Source organism: Oculina patagonica, chromosome 6 (assembly GCF_052425735.1).
Source record: "Oculina patagonica isolate OP01 chromosome 6, crgOcupat, whole genome shotgun sequence".
Taxonomy (NCBI): Eukaryota; Metazoa; Cnidaria; class Anthozoa; order Scleractinia; family Oculinidae; genus Oculina; species Oculina patagonica.
In genome coordinates this window covers 34,584,533-34,602,037 of record NC_135763.1, presented here as the reverse complement: position 1 = coordinate 34,602,037, position 17,505 = coordinate 34,584,533, and the positions used below count along the sequence as shown (strand labels likewise).

The window sequence follows — 17,505 nt, the reverse complement described above, 5'->3', positions numbered from 1 at the left end:
TGTGGGATTTTCCCCCTATTTTTATAAGGGATTAATTTTAGAATTCGATAAAAAGGCAACAAAATGAAAGACAAACTCGCGTTTGCCGTATTACGTCATGCTTAATCTCTCTATTGTTTAGACTGTAGAACAGCTGTATTTTTGCGAACGCGCGCGGTCTTTAACGAGAGGCCTGGAGCGAGCGTCAAGACGGAACTTTGCAGTCTAGACTCCTTGAACGGGCGTTGCGTATTTGAGTTACTCCTGATTGTTATTGTGTTTTGGTGGATGGGTGTCGGCGAATAATTATGGCACCATGACAAAATACTGGGGGAATTCCGCTGACCTAAAAGACAACCTCGTTCCCAGGGCTTTTCCCTTGGTACAGTAAACATCCGCGTATAAGAACCTAAAGTTTTTGGGTTCAGGCTGAATGGTAGGTTCTTATTTGTAGGAGTTGTCATAGTGATACCATTCAGAGAGCTACTGTAGTACTAGTATGTCATAATGGTCGAACATTTGTATTTTAAACCGCAAAAATGCCAAGCCTTATTTTTTAAACAATAATAAATTTACAGTTGTACACCAGTATATTTTATACAGTATTCTATACTCTGTATTTTAAAGATTTTCAATTAAACAAATAATTTTCATGGTGTTTCTCAGAAATTTCACAATTTCTATCAATTAAAATCCAGTATTTTGGCTACAAAATAAGAGTGTTTATTTGTATAAGGACCTATTGTTCTTTGCCAGCCTAAATAGGTTCTTATATATTTGGGTATTAAAATGCCCAATTTCAGCCTGTAGGTTGGCGTTGCACCATCGCCTGCGAACGTCGATGGTACAAACAGGCGGAAATCTTTGTCATCTATGTCTAGCTGTCTGTGTTCGCTGGCTATAAATATATGACTGAACAAAGCATCCTTTATAGAATGACGTTTGTTTGTGTCTGAAGTGAACTATAGGCCACGAGCCGGCAATGAGATATACGAAATCTTCCAATTAACTTAGTAATAATTGCCGATGAATACACCATTTTGAAACGTGAAGTATAAAATGTCAGTAGTCTTTGTACACAATTTACCCAAAAACGTCTTCAACACAGTACACGACTTTTTCCACTCAACAGACATCCGATCCCATATTTTTGGGATACTGTTACAACAATATGGCAGTTGCGCAACATCAAAGTCACGAATAAAATAAGTCACGCATTCATTCGCCACAGTACTAAAGCTTACTAACACGCCTGGTTCTAAAAACAGAATAAATAACAATCGGTATTCCATATATAAGCTAATCGTGAAAGAACCAATCGCTTAGAATCAGTATAATCAGTTATTCAAGAGTTTCAGCCTGTACATCGTGGATAACTTACTGCATGCTGACGTACAAACATGGCATTTTAATACACAGAAGAAAGATTTTTATTATCAATTTCAAAAACGTTTTTAAGAATGAATCTCAGCGTAAACAGCGAATTGGCATAACGATTGTAAAAGAAATTATTTCGTACCGAGAGAAAACATTATTTTCTCCTGATCATACAAAGAGATGAGTGTAAAAATGAACACCATTCGATCACATTCTGAATAATTGTGATGAATTCCATTCATCATGAACGGAGTTATAAATGTACGATCGCTTATAGAATGCTGATCAAGAAAATCTGTGCACTTACTTTAAGACGGAAATGTTCTATGACCAAGTAATTTCGTCTCACATTCCTGGCAGAGTAGCAAAGTGTTCCCAGCAGCAAGAACTTCCCAACATTTTCACTTTCACTCTCGTCGCATGCAGCGGAAATGAAAATGCTGACATCGGCGTATTTTGATATGCTAGTGTCCAGTCTTCTGTGCAGCTGAACCTTTCGTGACTCGCGTGACTTTCGCCAGGCTTTCGTGACAAACGCACTGGCAAAAATCATCGTTACTGACAAGGGAAAATAAGGGGTCCCCTTATTTTCTCTTGTTACTAACTATGTAAAAATTATTTTCCAACAAGAGAGTATGATCTTCCTTTGTTCCCAATTATTTGGTTTACATATAACGCACACTCTTTGTGGATATAGTATGGATATGCTTGTGGATATAGCTTGCTAGTGTTTTTCATCAGGCTACACGCGGATATGGAAAAACAACAACTATCATTTATAGTACCATCATTGTGAATCTTCACATGTTAAGCAATCATCTTCACAAGATCTTTAACGCCCACGATCTTTAACGAGAGGCCTGGAGCGAGCGTCAAGACGGAATTTTTGCAGTCTAGACTCCTGAACGGGCGTTGCGTGTTTGAGTTACTCCTGATCGTTGTTGTGTTCTTGGTGAATGGATGTAGGCGAATAATTATGGCACTACGACAAAATACTGGGTGAATTTCGCTGACCTAGAAGACAACCTCGTTCCCAGAGCTTTTCTCTTGGTAGTTTGGATCGCCCGTTCCAAATTACCAAGGGAAAAGGCCCTGGGAACGAGGTTGCCTAGAAGAAACAATGTGACAAAGAAAGAAACATTAGACAAGAAAAAATGTTTATTATGACAAAATAAACGTATCATAAACTGAAACGTCCGAGGTTTTCTCTATCGAGGACGGTCCATAAGAATTTCAATACATTTCGTAGCGAGCACCCGACACACGCGAAACAGTACGCGTACAACAGGCGTGGCAACCCACTGGCTAAAAAGAACTGCACCAGATATATTACAACAGGAATACGGTTTATTCAGTCTTACAAAGAAGTGAAAATCAATCGGTCTTAAAGGAACTTGACAAGGATTTAGATATGATATTTGTCTACTAGAGACTAGAAAGGTTATAACTAGACTAGAAAGGCTATACAACTACAAAGCGATGCAAATAACTGAGTAAAGTTTTTTTTAAGTTTTTTTAAAAAGTAAATTAACCACCGAAGCGAATTCGTAAAATTGACGTTTCGAGCATTAGCCTTTCGTGGGAGAAAATTAATGAACGACAAACTCAAACCATCAGTTTTCCAAATTCTCTGTGGCATTCAGTCTACTTGTGGCTTTATCAGATTCAAGTTGCCTAATTAACTGTTTCACTTGCCGCAGACACAGTAAAACAATTTTCTTGAAATTAAAAATTCTTTTGACGTAACAGACCTCTATCCTTTAACTATAACATATGACTAGTTCTGGAATATCACTAATGCATAAAGGAATGAGTCAAATTATTTTAGTCCACGGGAAATTTAGTTGTTGGCTTTGATGACTATTGCAAACGTTTTACAAACATAATTTAAACTCGTGCCGATTTCAAACGTTGTTCCCACTCCGTATTTCTGGTTAAATCTTTTGTAAGTCGCTTAACCAGGATTCATAAAAATTATAAAACTATAAACTAAGGCCCCGTCCACACTGACCCGGGTAAATTTGAAAACGCATCTTTTTTTCTCCGGTTAGGCCAACCGTCCACACTGAAACGGCGTTTTCGGTCACCGAAAACGGAGCTTTTCAAAAACGCTCACCAATGAGCGTTTGGACTTGGAGCGTGAAATAGTGTATTTTTATATTTTATTGTAAATAATTTTAGAGGGCTACTGGTTTGTTAGTATTTTTTATGTTATTTTAGTGCTACCCTCGTTAAATAAAGACTTTACTTTTACTTTTACTTACTAATGAAGCGTATCGTTTTCAAATTTACCCGGGTTAATGTGGACGGAAAACATTTTACGCGGCGTTTTCAAATTTCTCCGTTTTCAAATTTACCCGGGTCAGTGTGGACGGGGCCTAAGTGAAAAATGGCATATTGTATTCAAGTGATGTTGACGTGCATTGTCTTGATGTAACAACAGATTCTCTGAACTAACATTAAAAGAAATGTATGCAAATCGGTAAGAATTAACATTACAAACATTAATTAGGGATAGACCATTATATTTTTGACGAAGTGGGTGATGGGCAATTACCAAAAAATGTTCCTGCACAGATAAATAAAAAACAACAAACATTTAAGCAAAGCGAGACACTAGAAAGAAATATATGGAACAAGCCAAAGAGCTTTTGCACAACTTGAACTAGAAAAAAATTTCGCAGATGAATAGTGTCCAACACCACTTCTTAAAATTTAATGGTCTATCCCTAAGCACGTCATTGGTGTGTTCATACCCTGAGGGTGTGGCTAGAGATACATGTTGGACTTCATCTTACTCAGTGTCATTTGAATCAATCTTGTTATTGCTGTTCATTGTCCTCATTGTCACAGTCTGCAATGATTTCGACATTTTCAACATAACAGGCTTCTGTGCAGTAGCAGAAAGGTGCTCCATTCTTGCATGATACTGTAACTTTTCCATGACCAACGATGACGATCTGCTGTGGGATTTCTACACTCCTTTCACATTGGTACTCGCCTTCCTTTATTAGAACAACTTGATTCACTTGATTCACCTTCTTCAACTTTCTTGATCCTTTGAAAGAACACCACGTAGATAATCTGAACTCTCAGCAACGTGAATCTGGAAACCTCCATAGTCTAGATATGGATGGTAAGCTATAACCAACCTTGGAGCCATCCAAATACAGTCTCTAACGACGGACTCTTTCGACTTACAAGATTGTGGTTAAATGGGTTAATTAATTTACCTTGCATTCGTTGTTGTGTTCGTACCCTGGTGGTGTGGCTAGAGTTATCACTTCTGACTGAGTATCATTTGCAATACAGTCTTTTGACTCTTGCTTTATGGCACAGTCTCCAACAATTTCGACATTTTCCACATAACCTTCTTGTGTAAAGTGGAAGGGTACTCCAATCTTGCATGATACTTTCACTTTGCCTTGAGCAACGATGACAAGAGGTTGTGGTATCTCAACACTCCTTTCCAACGAGTATTCACCTTCTTTTATTACAACGACTTGATTCACTCTCTCAAGTTTCTTGATCCTTTGAAGAAAACTGCTTAACTCATCTGAGCTCTCAACAACGTGCACTTGCAGACCTCCATAGCGTTCAGTAACTGCTGGGACGTCCCGACCTGAGCTCAAGTGTTTAAACACTGCTGCAGCAGCCAGAGCGTGCTGTTTTCTGTCCAGCTCAGCCAAGCTTGCTGCCTTGGTGTAGTAACCAAGCAGCCAGGTAGGGTCAGCTTTGATGGCAGCTTCGGCATCATTCAATGCAAGCTCTACTGACAACTTCTCACGTTCAAACGGGATGTCTTTCTTTTGCTCGGCGGATTTTAAGTAGGTCGAGGCTCTGCTTGTGAGAATCTGGGGATTGTCTGGACATGAAATTAGTGCTTCACTGTACAACGACAGTGCCGCGTCCACTTGGCCACGATTGAGACATTCTTTAGCTTTTTCTTTCATCCTTGTGATGGACTCCATTGTGGGTGATAGTGTAATGTTCTCAGTGTAGACGGTTTTATCTAGCTTCAGTGGGACACCTTTAGAGCAGGTAATTTGGACTTCCCCAAGGCCAACCATCACTGTATTGGTCGGAAGTTTTAATGGACTCGGTAGCTCGAATCTTCCTTCTTTCACCACAATCACTAGATTCTGAGTGTCTCTTCTGTCGGTGGCCTGAAGAAGTTCTTGCACAGTTGTTACAACGTGGGCATCACAGCTTCCAAAACGGTCCACAACTGCAGGGATTATAGCGCACTGGGACGGAAACAGATGTTTAGCAACAGCAGCTGCAGCTAGTGACGGACCTCGTTCGCCAAGATGAGCAAGACAGACAGCCTTCCAATAATAACCTTTCGCCCAGAAGGGATCTGCAGCTATTGCGTTGTGAGAGGCTTGTAAAGCCTGTTCAAGAAATGTCTGTTTGTCTTCTGGTGAGTTTTGTTCTGAATGTTTCAGACAGGCTTCCACTTTGTTACTTAGTAACTTGGCATCGTTTGGCGACAGGCTTAAAGCTTGATCATAGAACTCCAGTGCGTCTGAATAGTTCCCCATCCTAAACAGAATGTAGGCACAGTCTTTGTACCTCCTGGCACGTATAAAGTTGTTAATAAATGGAAGGGTTTGGTAAACGGATTTGTTACTGCCGGACTCTAGCTGTTCACATTTAACAACTAGTTCTTGGAGACGTGAGACCTCGTTCTTGTTTCCGAGAAGCACGTGTACGAGTCTTAAACACTCGTACGCCTCTTTCATGATTGGGTGAATCTCACCATAAAGACGCCTTTGAATACAAAGTGTTATCTCTGCAATCTGTCTGTAGAAGTTTAGTTTGCATGTTGAAAAGTTGTCATCTTCTCCTTTCCTTGTATAAGCTGCCAAGAAGCATTCTAGTATATAACTTAGAACTCTGACTACAATAATTTCGGTACCGTTACCAATAGCGATTTCTTCCACATTCACCTGACGCTGACGTAACGAATCCGCAATTCTGTGTATATCGGGCCAGCTACATTTCAGAATATCCATCAGTATCTCTTCCGAGACGTGTGGAGCGAAATGACATTTTACCCTCATGGCAGCTATTGCCCCAAGTATGTAAACAGTAGAAGTAGGTGGGTGTTTCATGCAGTTTTCCCATAATTCGTCAGCATACGGCTTAGCTTCCTGTAGCTTGCCCTGTTTACATAGTATATCACTAATTTTCTCAAGAAGAGATAACACAGGAGGGTCATGAGTGGGGTAGATTCCCTTGGCAATCTCGAGCGTATTCTGATAACGACTCAAAGCAGACTGAGGATTGTAAGGAGATAATATTTCTTCTGCTTTTGCAATGTTTCCTTGCAGTTCTACAACCTTATACACACTTATTGGCAATTGTTCGAGCTTTAATAAAGCTTTGTAATTTTCCTGCCACTTTCCTTTCAAGGCGTAAAAGGAAGCACTGTGCTGGAGGACGTCAAATTTGATATCTGCATCTACTATAACACCAGACTCCTCTAATTCAAACAGCTTCTTCACGGCGTTGTCAGAGAGTTTCTTCGCTTCTTTGTCATTTTCATGATCAGGCAATGAGGCCAACGAGCAGCACTTTTTATAAATACTTAATTGAAACATCGTCCAGAGGAGCAAATCTGGCTGATCAGCATGCATAAAGGAATGCATAAAGGAATGAGTCAAATTATTTTAGTCCACGGGAAATTTAGTTGTTGGCTTTGATGACTATTGCAAACGTTTTACAAACATAATTTAAACTCGTGCCGATTTCAAACGTTGTTCCCACTCCGTATGTCTGGTTAAATCTTTTGTAAGTCGCTTAACCTCCAGGATTCATAAAAATTATAAAACTATAAACTAAGGCCCCGTCCACACTGACCCGGGTAAATTTGAAAACGCATCTTTTTTTCTCCGGTTAGGCCAACCGTCCACACTGAAACGGCGTTTTCGGTCACCGAAAACGGAGCTTTTCAAAAACGCTCACCAATGAGCGTTTGGACTTGGAGCGTGAAATAGTGTATTTTTATATTTTATTGTAAATAATTTTAGAGGGCTACTGGTTTGTTAGTATTTTTTATGTTATTTTAGTGCTACCCTCGTTAAATAAAGACTTTACTTTTACTTTTACTTACTAATGAAGCGTATCGTTTTCAAATTTACCCGGGTTAATGTGGACGGAAAACATTTTACGCGGCGTTTTCAAATTTCTCCGTTTTCAAATTTACCCGGGTCAGTGTGGACGGGGCCTAAGTGAAAAATGGCATATTGTATTCAAGTGATGTTGACGTGCATTGTCTTGATGTAACAACAGATTCTCTGAACTAACATTAAAAGAAATGTATGCAAATCGGTAAGAATTAACATTACAAACATTAATTAGGGATAGACCATTATATTTTTGACGAAGTGGGTGATGGGCAATTACCAAAAAAATGTTCCTGCACAGATAAATAAAAAACAACAAACATTTAAGCAAAGCGAGACACTAGAAAGAAATATATGGAACAAGCCAAAGAGCTTTTGCACAACTTGAACTAGAAAAAAATTTCGCAGATGAATAGTGTCCAACACCACTTCTTAAAATTTAATGGTCTATCCCTAAGCACGTCATTGGTGTGTTCATACCCTGAGGGTGTGGCTAGAGATACATGTTGGACTTCATCTTACTCAGTGTCATTTGAATCAATCTTGTTATTGCTGTTCATTGTCCTCATTGTCACAGTCTGCAATGATTTCGACATTTTCAACATAACAGGCTTCTGTGCAGTAGCAGAAAGGTGCTCCATTCTTGCATGATACTGTAACTTTTCCATGACCAACGATGACGATCTGCTGTGGGATTTCTACACTCCTTTCACATTGGTACTCGCCTTCCTTTATTAGAACAACTTGATTCACTTGATTCACCTTCTTCAACTTTCTTGATCCTTTGAAAGAACACCACGTAGATAATCTGAACTCTCAGCAACGTGAATCTGGAAACCTCCATAGTCTAGATATGGATGGTAAGCTATAACCAACCTTGGAGCCATCCAAATACAGTCTCTAACGACGGACTCTTTCGACTTACAAGATTGTGGTTAAATGGGTTAATTAATTTACCTTGCATTCGTTGTTGTGTTCGTACCCTGGTGGTGTGGCTAGAGTTATCACTTCTGACTGAGTATCATTTGCAATACAGTCTTTTGACTCTTGCTTTATGGCACAGTCTCCAACAATTTCGACATTTTCCACATAACCTTCTTGTGTAAAGTGGAAGGGTACTCCAATCTTGCATGATACTTTCACTTTGCCTTGAGCAACGATGACAAGAGGTTGTGGTATCTCTACACTCCTTTCCAACGAGTATTCACCTTCTTTTATTACAACGACTTGATTCACTCTCTCAAGTTCCTTGATCCTTTGAAGAAAACTGCTTAACTCATCTGAGCTCTCAACAACGTGCACTTGCAGACCTCCATAGCGTTCAGTAACTGCTGGGACGTCCCGACCTGAGCTCAAGTGTTTAAACACTGCTGCAGCAGCCAGAGCGTGCTGTTTTCTGTCCAGCTCAGCCAAGCTTGCTGCCTTGGTGTAGTAACCAAGCAGCCAGGTAGGGTCAGCTTTGATGGCAGCTTCGGCATCATTCAATGCAAGCTCTACTGACAACTTCTCACGTTCAAACGGGATGTCTTTCTTTTGCTCGGCGGATTTTAAGTAGGTCGAGGCTCTGCTTGTGAGAATCTGGGGATTGTCTGGACATGAAATTAGTGCTTCACTGTACAACGACAGTGCCGCGTCCACTTGGCCACGATTGAGACATTCTTTAGCTTTTTCTTTCATCCTTGTGATGGACTCCATTGTGGGTGATAGTGTAATGTTCTCAGTGTAGACGGTTTTATCTAGCTTCAGTGGGACACCTTTAGAGCAGGTAATTTGGACTTCCCCAAGGCCAACCATCACTGTATTGGTCGGAAGTTTTAATGGACTCGGTAGCTCGAATCTTCCTTCTTTCACCACAATCACTAGATTCTGAGTGTCTCTTCTGTCGGTGGCCTGAAGAAGTTCTTGCACAGTTGTTACAACGTGGGCATCACAGCTTCCAAAACGGTCCACAACTGCAGGGATTATAGCGCACTGGGACGGAAACAGATGTTTAGCAACAGCAGCTGCAGCTAGTGACGGACCTCGTTCGCCAAGATGAGCAAGACAGACAGCCTTCCAATAATAACCTTTCGCCCAGAAGGGATCTGCAGCTATTGCGTTGTGAGAGGCTTGTAAAGCCTGTTCAATAAATTTCTGTTTGTCTTCCGGTGAGTTTTGTTCTGAATGTTTCAGACAGGCTTCCACTTTGTTACTCAGCAACTTGGCATTGTTTGGCGACAGGCTTAAAGCTTGATCATAGAACTCCAGTGCGTCTGAATAGTTCCCCATCCTAAACAGAATGTAGGCACAGTCTTTGTACCTCCTGGCACGTATAAAGTTGTTAATAAATGGAAGGGTTTGGTAAACGGATTTGTTACTGCCGGACTCTAGCTGTTCACATTTAACAACTAGTTCTTGGAGACGTGAGACCTCGTTCTTGTTTCCTAGAAGCACGTGTACGAGTCTTAAACACTCGTACGCCTCTTTCATGGTTGGGTGAATCTCACCACAAAGACGCCTTTGAATACAAAGTGTTATCTCTGCAATCTGTCTGTAGAAGGTTAGTTTGCATGTTGAAAAGTTGTCATCTTCTCCTTTCCTTGTATAAGCTGCCAAGAAGCATTCTAGTATATAACTTAGAACTATGACTACAATATTTTCGGTACCGTCACCAATAGCGATTTCTTCCACATTTACCTGACGCCGACGTAACGAATCCGCAATTCTGTGTATATCGGGCCAGCTACATTTCAGAATATCCATCAGTATCTCTTCCGAGACGTGTGGAGCGAAATGACATTTTACCCTCATGGCAGCTATTGCCCCAAGTATGTAAACAGTAGAAGTAGGTGGGTGTTTCATGCAGTTTTCCCATAATTCGTCAGCATACGGCTTAGCTTCCTGTAGCTTGCCCTGTTTACATAGTATATCACTAATTTTCTCAAGAAGAGATAACACAGGAGGGTCATGAGTGGGGTAGATTCCCTTGGCAATCTCGAGCGTTTTCTGATAACGACTCAAAGCAGACTGAGGATTGTAAGGAGATAATATTTCTTCTGCTTTTGCAATGTTTCCTTGCAGTTCTACAACCTTATACACACTTTTTGGCAATTGTTCGAGCTTTAATAAAGCTTTGTAATTTTCCTGCCACTTTCCTTTCAAGGCGTAAAAGGAAGCACTGTTCTGGAGGACGTCAAATTTGATATCTGCTTTTACTATAACACCAGACTCCTCAAATTCAAACAGCTTATTCACGGCGTTGTCAGAGAGTTTCTTCGCTTCTGAGGTCAACGAGCAGCACTCTTTATAAATACTTAATTTAAACATCGTCGAGAGGAGCAAATCTGGCTGATCAGTATCGCTATACACCATACACAAGACTCTCAACTTGAACTCTAGCAGTTCAGCATAGACCTTGTAAAGGGAAATTTCGTCACATTTGAAATCACAAACAATGGAGCACAATTCTAGGATTTCAGTGTTGTAAAGAGCACGAAGGCTATCTTCGTTTAACGATTTCGACTCTTCCTCCATGATATGATCTTTCAACTTGCGAAAGTTCAACAGGAGAGCAATGGCAATTTCTCTTTCGTTATTTACTTTTAAAGCAAAATGATAAAGAACCCGAGTGGCTGCTACCAATATCTCTATCCTCGCCGCTGTTGTTAGGCTTTCTCTGACGACTTCTTGAACGAGTTTATGGATAGCAAATACTCTGCGTTTCTGGTCGACTGAGAAAAGCGAATAACTAGTCAGCACCTTGAGAATGACATCTACATCGCCAGGATTAATGAAATCAATAGGAACATTATCAGATTCTAAAAAGGCTGCAATACACATCATGTTGGCGGCAGCGGGCGATTTTTCTGTTATGAATTTGAAATTCATCTCCCAGGTTGTGTGCACTGACAGACGGTGCTGAGCTTCAACACTGAGCGCTGTAGCTGGTTGTTGCTCTATGAGGCGGAGCTTAACAGTTCGGTATTTTTCTAGGTAAGCTTTGAAGCTGCAAGGTATAGGAAGAGCCGATATGTAAGCTGCTGCTTGCTCGAGGGCTAGAGGCAAAGATCCCAGTTCTTTGGCTAGCAGAATTGCATCTGAGAAAAGGGATTCTTCTTTACAACCCGTTCTTTGCATTAGGAATAACGCGCCTTCCTCTTCATTTAAACATTGCAGTTTAAAGCAATCATCACTTGAGAGCTTCAAGAACGTTTCCGTGTCTTTAGCACTTCTCCTTGTTGTGAGCAGAATACGTCCATGCTTTAATGCTTTGCCATTTCTTTGCCACGGCCCTTTGCAAATCTTCTTCACACCTGTGGGACACGTTTGATCTTCCAATTCATCAGCATTGTCCACTACAAGAAGCCATGGAAGTTTCTTCTTGGATAATAAGGCCAGAAATCTATTTAGGGTGTCATCGACTTTCTCACTTGTCGAGGCGGCAATATTCAGAAGGGAAAGGTTCTCCACAACTGATTTACTGATATTTTCATCGCTCTCCCCGTTGATCCAGAACACACCACCTGGGAAGCGATCCGTACATCTCCAGGAGAATTCTACAGCCAGAGAAGTCTTGCCACATCCTCCAAGGCCACATATAGCTTTAGTACAACAGGACGACCCGGGACAATTTTGCGAACTCTGATTCGGGGCTAGATTTTGATCTAGCCATTGGAAAGCTGCCTCACGGCCGGTGAACTGTGTTAATCTACTTGGTGCAGTGAAGATCACGTCGCTATCTTCGCAATTCTCTCCCTGCGAGGCGTGTACTTCCAATTTTTCCTTGATTTTCTTCACATCCTTTTGTAAACTTGATAGTTTGATTTCCATGTTGGCCAATTTAGATTTTGTTGCGGTGAGTTCCATATTGACGCTCCGCACACAATTTCGTACATCTTCAAGATCGTTGCTGATAAGGTCGAATTTTCCTTGAAGATCGTCTCGTTCACTAACCAGCTTATTGAATGCGTCAGTAATTTGTAGAATTGTGAGTATTTTCTCCGAAAGGTTAGCTTCGACTTCATTTATCTTCGTTTCTAGCTGTTGGCCTTGCTTGGTAATCTCTTCTCTGTTTAAATCACTTTGTTCTTTTACCTTATGAACAGCCTCTTTTGTCTCCGCATCAAGTTGAACAACTTTATCTTGAACTTCAGCCAAATCATCTCGGCACTTCGTAAGGTCTGCTACCAGTGACTGACGGAGCAAATGAAGAGCTTCAACCTCGGATTCCCTGACGTTTACCAGGCCATTATTTCTTAAGTCTTGCAAATCTTTGGACGATTTCTGGGCCGCGTTGTCAGCGTTAAAGACTGGGTCATTCAGCAGATTATCCAGATGACCAAATATGGTATTGACATCTGCATCCTGAAGTTCTTGCTTTGGAGCATGCGCCCAGTGGTTCCTGCACTCGTCTCGAGCTGGACTCAAAACTGCCCGTCTGACTGGAGGGTTGGTAAAAGGACACCATTCCAACAAGTTTAACAGGCCACCAATGTCTGTGGTGTCAGCGTCAACGACATGTGTTTTACGTTTTCCGAGGGTTGGCATAAAGATTTTCGCTATTTCCCATGCCCCAGTTGGAGAACCCCACTGTGTACTGTCACTGTTGTCCCAGCAAATCACTGGCCGCCTGGACTTGTGGTGACGTTCCAGTTCCGTCGCCCACGTGACACATGTGCCACACCACGTTGAAGAGCCAAGCGTACAACTGAGAGTACATAGTGCAAGCGACTTCAGAGGTGGTCTGGTTCTAAGGGACTGGTACCAAGCCTCCATTTTCCGTTGGATTAGTGGCGTGATTCCATTTTTGGCTATGTTCAAGGCACATCCAACCGTTACCCAGTTTTTGTGTTCTTTCTTGTCAAGTTCTGTCACCCAAATTGCAGTCGCCATTATGTCAGTGTTTTTCATTGCCAAGACTAAAATTATAAAGTTTTCAGCAAATTAATGTTAAAGTAAGGAGTTGGACTGCTTGAGTTGTTTTCTCATCCGTAAAGATCATTAAGTAAAAAGCGATAAAAGGAAAATAGAACGAGAGAGAGTAATCTATGAAAAACAATTATATTTGGGTTAGTTGGACTTGGAGTCTTAAACAAAAAATGGGAATGGGACGGAAATGGAATTTGGGCAAAACTGAAACGGGGAAATGGGATTTAAACCACCACCCACCCCCTACCACCCCCTTCTTTTAAATACATTGAACATAGGATATTCTGATGAGTCGAATAATTGACCATTTTGACGAAACGAATTGTCATTACCAAATTCATTTTCAGTATAGAAAATGATTTTTATCACACCACAGAACAGGCGGAACAAAATGATAGAAAGCGAGTGTGGGGTAAATATCTCGAGTGTCCTTTATTGGCCTTCATAAGAGTCCCCGGCCATTGAAAGATTAGTTATTGAACTGCGTTCTGTTATCATTTAACCCCGGCTCGGTGTGAAATACAATTTTTTAACTTGATGTTCTCTCTCCCTTCCCTTGCCACTGCGAGCCATTTGTCCAATACCTATACCAGACACTTGGTAACTATGTTTGTTTTTTGAAGCAATCTAGATGAAATGTAGCAGTCTGGTTGAAGGGAGACTGAATGAACGATAAGGAAGCATTGTCAGATATTAAAATTAGTCAGTAGTAATTATTTTAAGTGCTTACTTATTTTCATCGGCTTCCTTCATTTATGCATTAAACAGACTAGAAAACCGCATGACCTAAAAAACAAACCATTTTCGTAGACCACAAATTGCCAAACGAAACAGCACAGCAAAGGTAAACAAAAATGTAAGTGCTTTTAAAAATATGTATGGCCTAACCGTTGTTTCAAACTGAACAAAGGAAAGTGTTTATATACACGTCACCCTTTAGGAATAATTTTGTGACAACGCACACAGACTGGTCGAGCAGAAGTTTTTCACAGTGAAACAAAAAAACATATCAAGTAAAGTTAAACATGCTCACATCCCTGTGCCGCGAAACTTTCAAATTTTCAGTTCAGTGATGTATCAGTGTTAATATAAGTACTGACATGAACTTTTATATTATGGAAAAGCCCGAGAGACGGCCTCATTTAATAGATGCAACGGAAAAACAAAGTGAAAGTGTGAAATTAATAATTTATGTCAACTGTCGGGTATCTTAACTGGCTCTTAACTTGGTTAAAGAATTCTCAAATCTTAACTCAAGAGAAAGAATCCTAACAGTTGATTAAATCACGTTTAAGGTTACGCAATCGGGTGCACATTTCGAATGTCGTTGGTGCACTAGATTAGATCATTTATTAAAATTTTATCACTTCGTCACAAATCACTCGAGGACTGAGAAACTATGTTGACGACTTCAAAACAAAAGGACTAAACTCAAGCGATCTTAAGTCTAAGAAAGGAGTCTACGTGTATAAATAACAGTATAAGACAAGTCACATTATAATCGGATTCTGAAAGAACTGATGACCTGCAGATGCGTGTAATGCACAAGGGTTGATCAAAGATCGTTTTAGTTCGATTCTTGGCCCCAAGTGAAATGAATATATCCGAAAGATTCAAAAGTCTTTCTGCAGCTCTGATAACTTTCGTTTCCTGCCATAACTAAACAACTTTTAAATGCACTAGTAGATAGAAATAATACTTACATCTTATACTTCTTGCAGAGCAAAAAATTATAACCGTTGTTTCAAACTGAACAAAGGAAAGTGTTTATATACACGTCACCCTTTAGGAATAATTTTGTGACAACGCACACAGACTGGTCGAGCAGAAGTTTTTCACAGTGAAACAAAAAAACATATCAAGTAAAGTTAAACATGCTCACATCCCTGTGCCGCGAAACTTTCAAATTTTCAGTTCAGTGATGTATCAGTGTTAATATAAGTACTGACATGAACTTTTATATTATGGAAAAGCCCGAGAGACGGCCTCATTTAATAGATGCAACGGAAAAACAAAGTGAAAGTGTGAAATTAATAATTTATGTCAACTGTCGGGTATCTTAACTGGCTCTCAACTTGGTTAAAGAATTCTCAAATCTTAACTCAAGAGAAAGAATCCTAACAGTTGATTAAATCACGTTTAAGGTTACGCAATCGGGTGCACATTTCGAATGTCGTTGGTGCACTAGATTAGATCATTTATTAAAATTTTATCACTTCGTCACAAATCACTCGAGGACTGAGAAACTATGTTGACGACTTCAAAACAAAAGGACTAAACTCAAGCGATCTTAAGTCTAAGAAAGGAGTCTACGAGTATAAATAACAGTATAAGACAAGTCACATTATAATCGGATTCTGAAAGAACTGATGACCTGCAGATGCGTGTAATGCACAAGGGTTGATCAAAGATCGTTTTAGTTCGATTCTTGGCCCCAAGTGAAATGAATATATCCGAAAGATTCAAAAGTCTTTCTGCAGCTCTGGTAACTTTCGTTTCCTGCCATAACTAAACAACTTTTGAATGCACTAGTAGATAGAAATAATACTTACATCTTATACTTCTTGCAGAGTAACGGACTTCATCAGACAGCAACCTGCAGAAAGATTGCCGCTTCCACCGTTTGCGAAAATGAAAGTGCCGACTTCAGCTCATTTCGATTAGCTGGCGTCCAAGCTCCCCGCCAAGTGAGCAAACTCGCGCGCAATGGTTCGCGCAATGTGAGAAAAGTGACTCGTTCCCAGTCAAAAACCAAAAAATCATTCCGTGGCAAAAATTCACAACGTGGTTTTACCTTATTAATCGGGCGTGGCCGATTTATAGTTTACCCTTTGGTCGTCCTAGAGCATAGTCTCCTGTCGGCCAAAAAGACGGGGATAGCTTGGGGTTGCTACAAAACCGCTACGGGTGACGCATACCGCAATGGTTTTCATTTTAGTTTTGACAGGAAATCGTTGCAGGCACACTTGGTCGACTTTTGGGTTAATGTGTAATCAGGTTGTGTTTTTTTGCTTCGGCGGAAGGACAGAGAAAAAAGCTTACGGGGCAAAGTACAGTATGGGGCCCAGTTCTCGGCCACTTTTGGGTAAACTTGTATTTCTTACCTCAGAAGAACCGCAGGAACTTGAAATTTCTCCCAGAGCTAGCTACATTATTCAGCTTTTTGGTGTAAAGCTATCGACCGGTCAAAAATTAATTTGCCCGAGCAATAATAAAAATAAAAGCTTTATTTGTGGGCTCAGTTCTCGGCCACCTTGGCCCAGTTCTCGGCCACTAAAAAGCTTGTGCGTAATTATCTGTAAAAAAAATGCTCAATTAATTTTCACAGTCATAAAATCACTCTGTAAACCTATTTATGTTATATCGATCCCAAATTATTTTTATGAGGCTTTGTTTTACTTTAGAAAAGAAGGATTTTAACGCGCCTAGTTGCCTATGTGCAGGTTCTGGCAAAACCGCATTGTGTGACCCGTGCATTTAGATGGTTTATTTTGCAGTGAAAAGGTCTTGAAAGATTTAGGTGTTGTAGAAATAATAGACAAGACAAGAGTCAGCTCAAAACTTAGAGATAAGATTGAACTTTATTTTTAAAACATTTATTTCTTTCATTCTGGCAGCAGCAGATGAAATTATATTAAAAACCAAGCGCTAAGCTGTGATAGCGAGCAGGGTGGCCGAGAACTGGCAAATACGCAAACGTCGCAAGAAAAAATTTCGAAGTAAATTAAGACCAAAAAATACAACGGTTCAACGAAAAGTTAACTAAAGCAGAAAGCTGAATTATTCTACGTTTCACATGCCAAAAATTAGCTCGTATGGTGGGGGCTTTTGGATAAAATACGAATTTAACTACATCCATGAATTTTAAGGAGCCGTAAACAAACAAATTTTTCGGGAATGCAAATTCACCTACCTCCGCGTAAACTCGACTTGTGAGCTTTCTATATCGAATTGAACGATCAAACTCAAGATACTTAAAGCACATGAATCAGTCTATCGTTTGAAAGAAATACCTTTTTCTTTTAATTCAACTGGAGTGTGAAAAAACGCGTTAAACACAAAGTGGCCGAGAACTGGACCCGGCCGAGAACTGGGCCCCATACTGTACTGA

General features: G+C 40.3%; 3 protein-coding genes across 4 annotated transcripts in view; all 3 read right to left on the bottom strand.

The window, feature by feature from the left end:
- LOC144656473 (uncharacterized) overlaps positions 1 to 6,962 on the bottom strand; it is a 228,987-nt gene extending 222,025 nt beyond the window's left edge. Inside the window, exon 1 of the mRNA XM_078516691.1 lies at positions 3,347 to 6,962. Within this exon, the coding sequence (XP_078372817.1) occupies positions 4,581 to 6,962 (2,382 nt within the window). The 3' untranslated portion in view covers positions 3,347 to 4,580. The remainder of the gene's footprint in view (positions 1 to 3,346) is intronic.
- The window catches only part of LOC144657003 (uncharacterized), a 55,850-nt gene that overhangs the window by 9,070 nt on the left and 29,275 nt on the right, over positions 1 to 17,505 (bottom strand). Inside the window, exon 1 of one of the 2 annotated variants that reach the window (XM_078517273.1) lies at positions 1,664 to 1,766. The exons of the other annotated variant lie outside the window; for it this stretch is intronic. The gene's annotated coding sequence lies outside the window, so the exon portion shown is untranslated. Of the gene's footprint in view, positions 1 to 1,663; positions 1,767 to 17,505 lie in introns of those variants that run through there. 2 annotated transcript variants of the gene reach the window in all.
- On the bottom strand, positions 7,047 to 16,001 carry LOC144657005 (uncharacterized). Its single transcript, XM_078517277.1, has 2 exons — positions 15,947 to 16,001; positions 7,047 to 13,384 (listed from the first exon to the last, which is right to left on the bottom strand). Exon 2 carries the CDS (start codon positions 13,374 to 13,376, stop codon positions 8,436 to 8,438), a length of 4,941 nt encoding a protein of 1,646 aa, XP_078373403.1. The 5' UTR covers positions 13,377 to 13,384; positions 15,947 to 16,001; the 3' UTR covers positions 7,047 to 8,435.

Excerpts from the sequence above, each read along its gene's own strand:
- LOC144657005 (XM_078517277.1), bottom strand. The coding sequence starts at position 13,376 with ATGAAAAACACTGACATAATGGCGACTGCAATTTGGGTGACAGAACTT.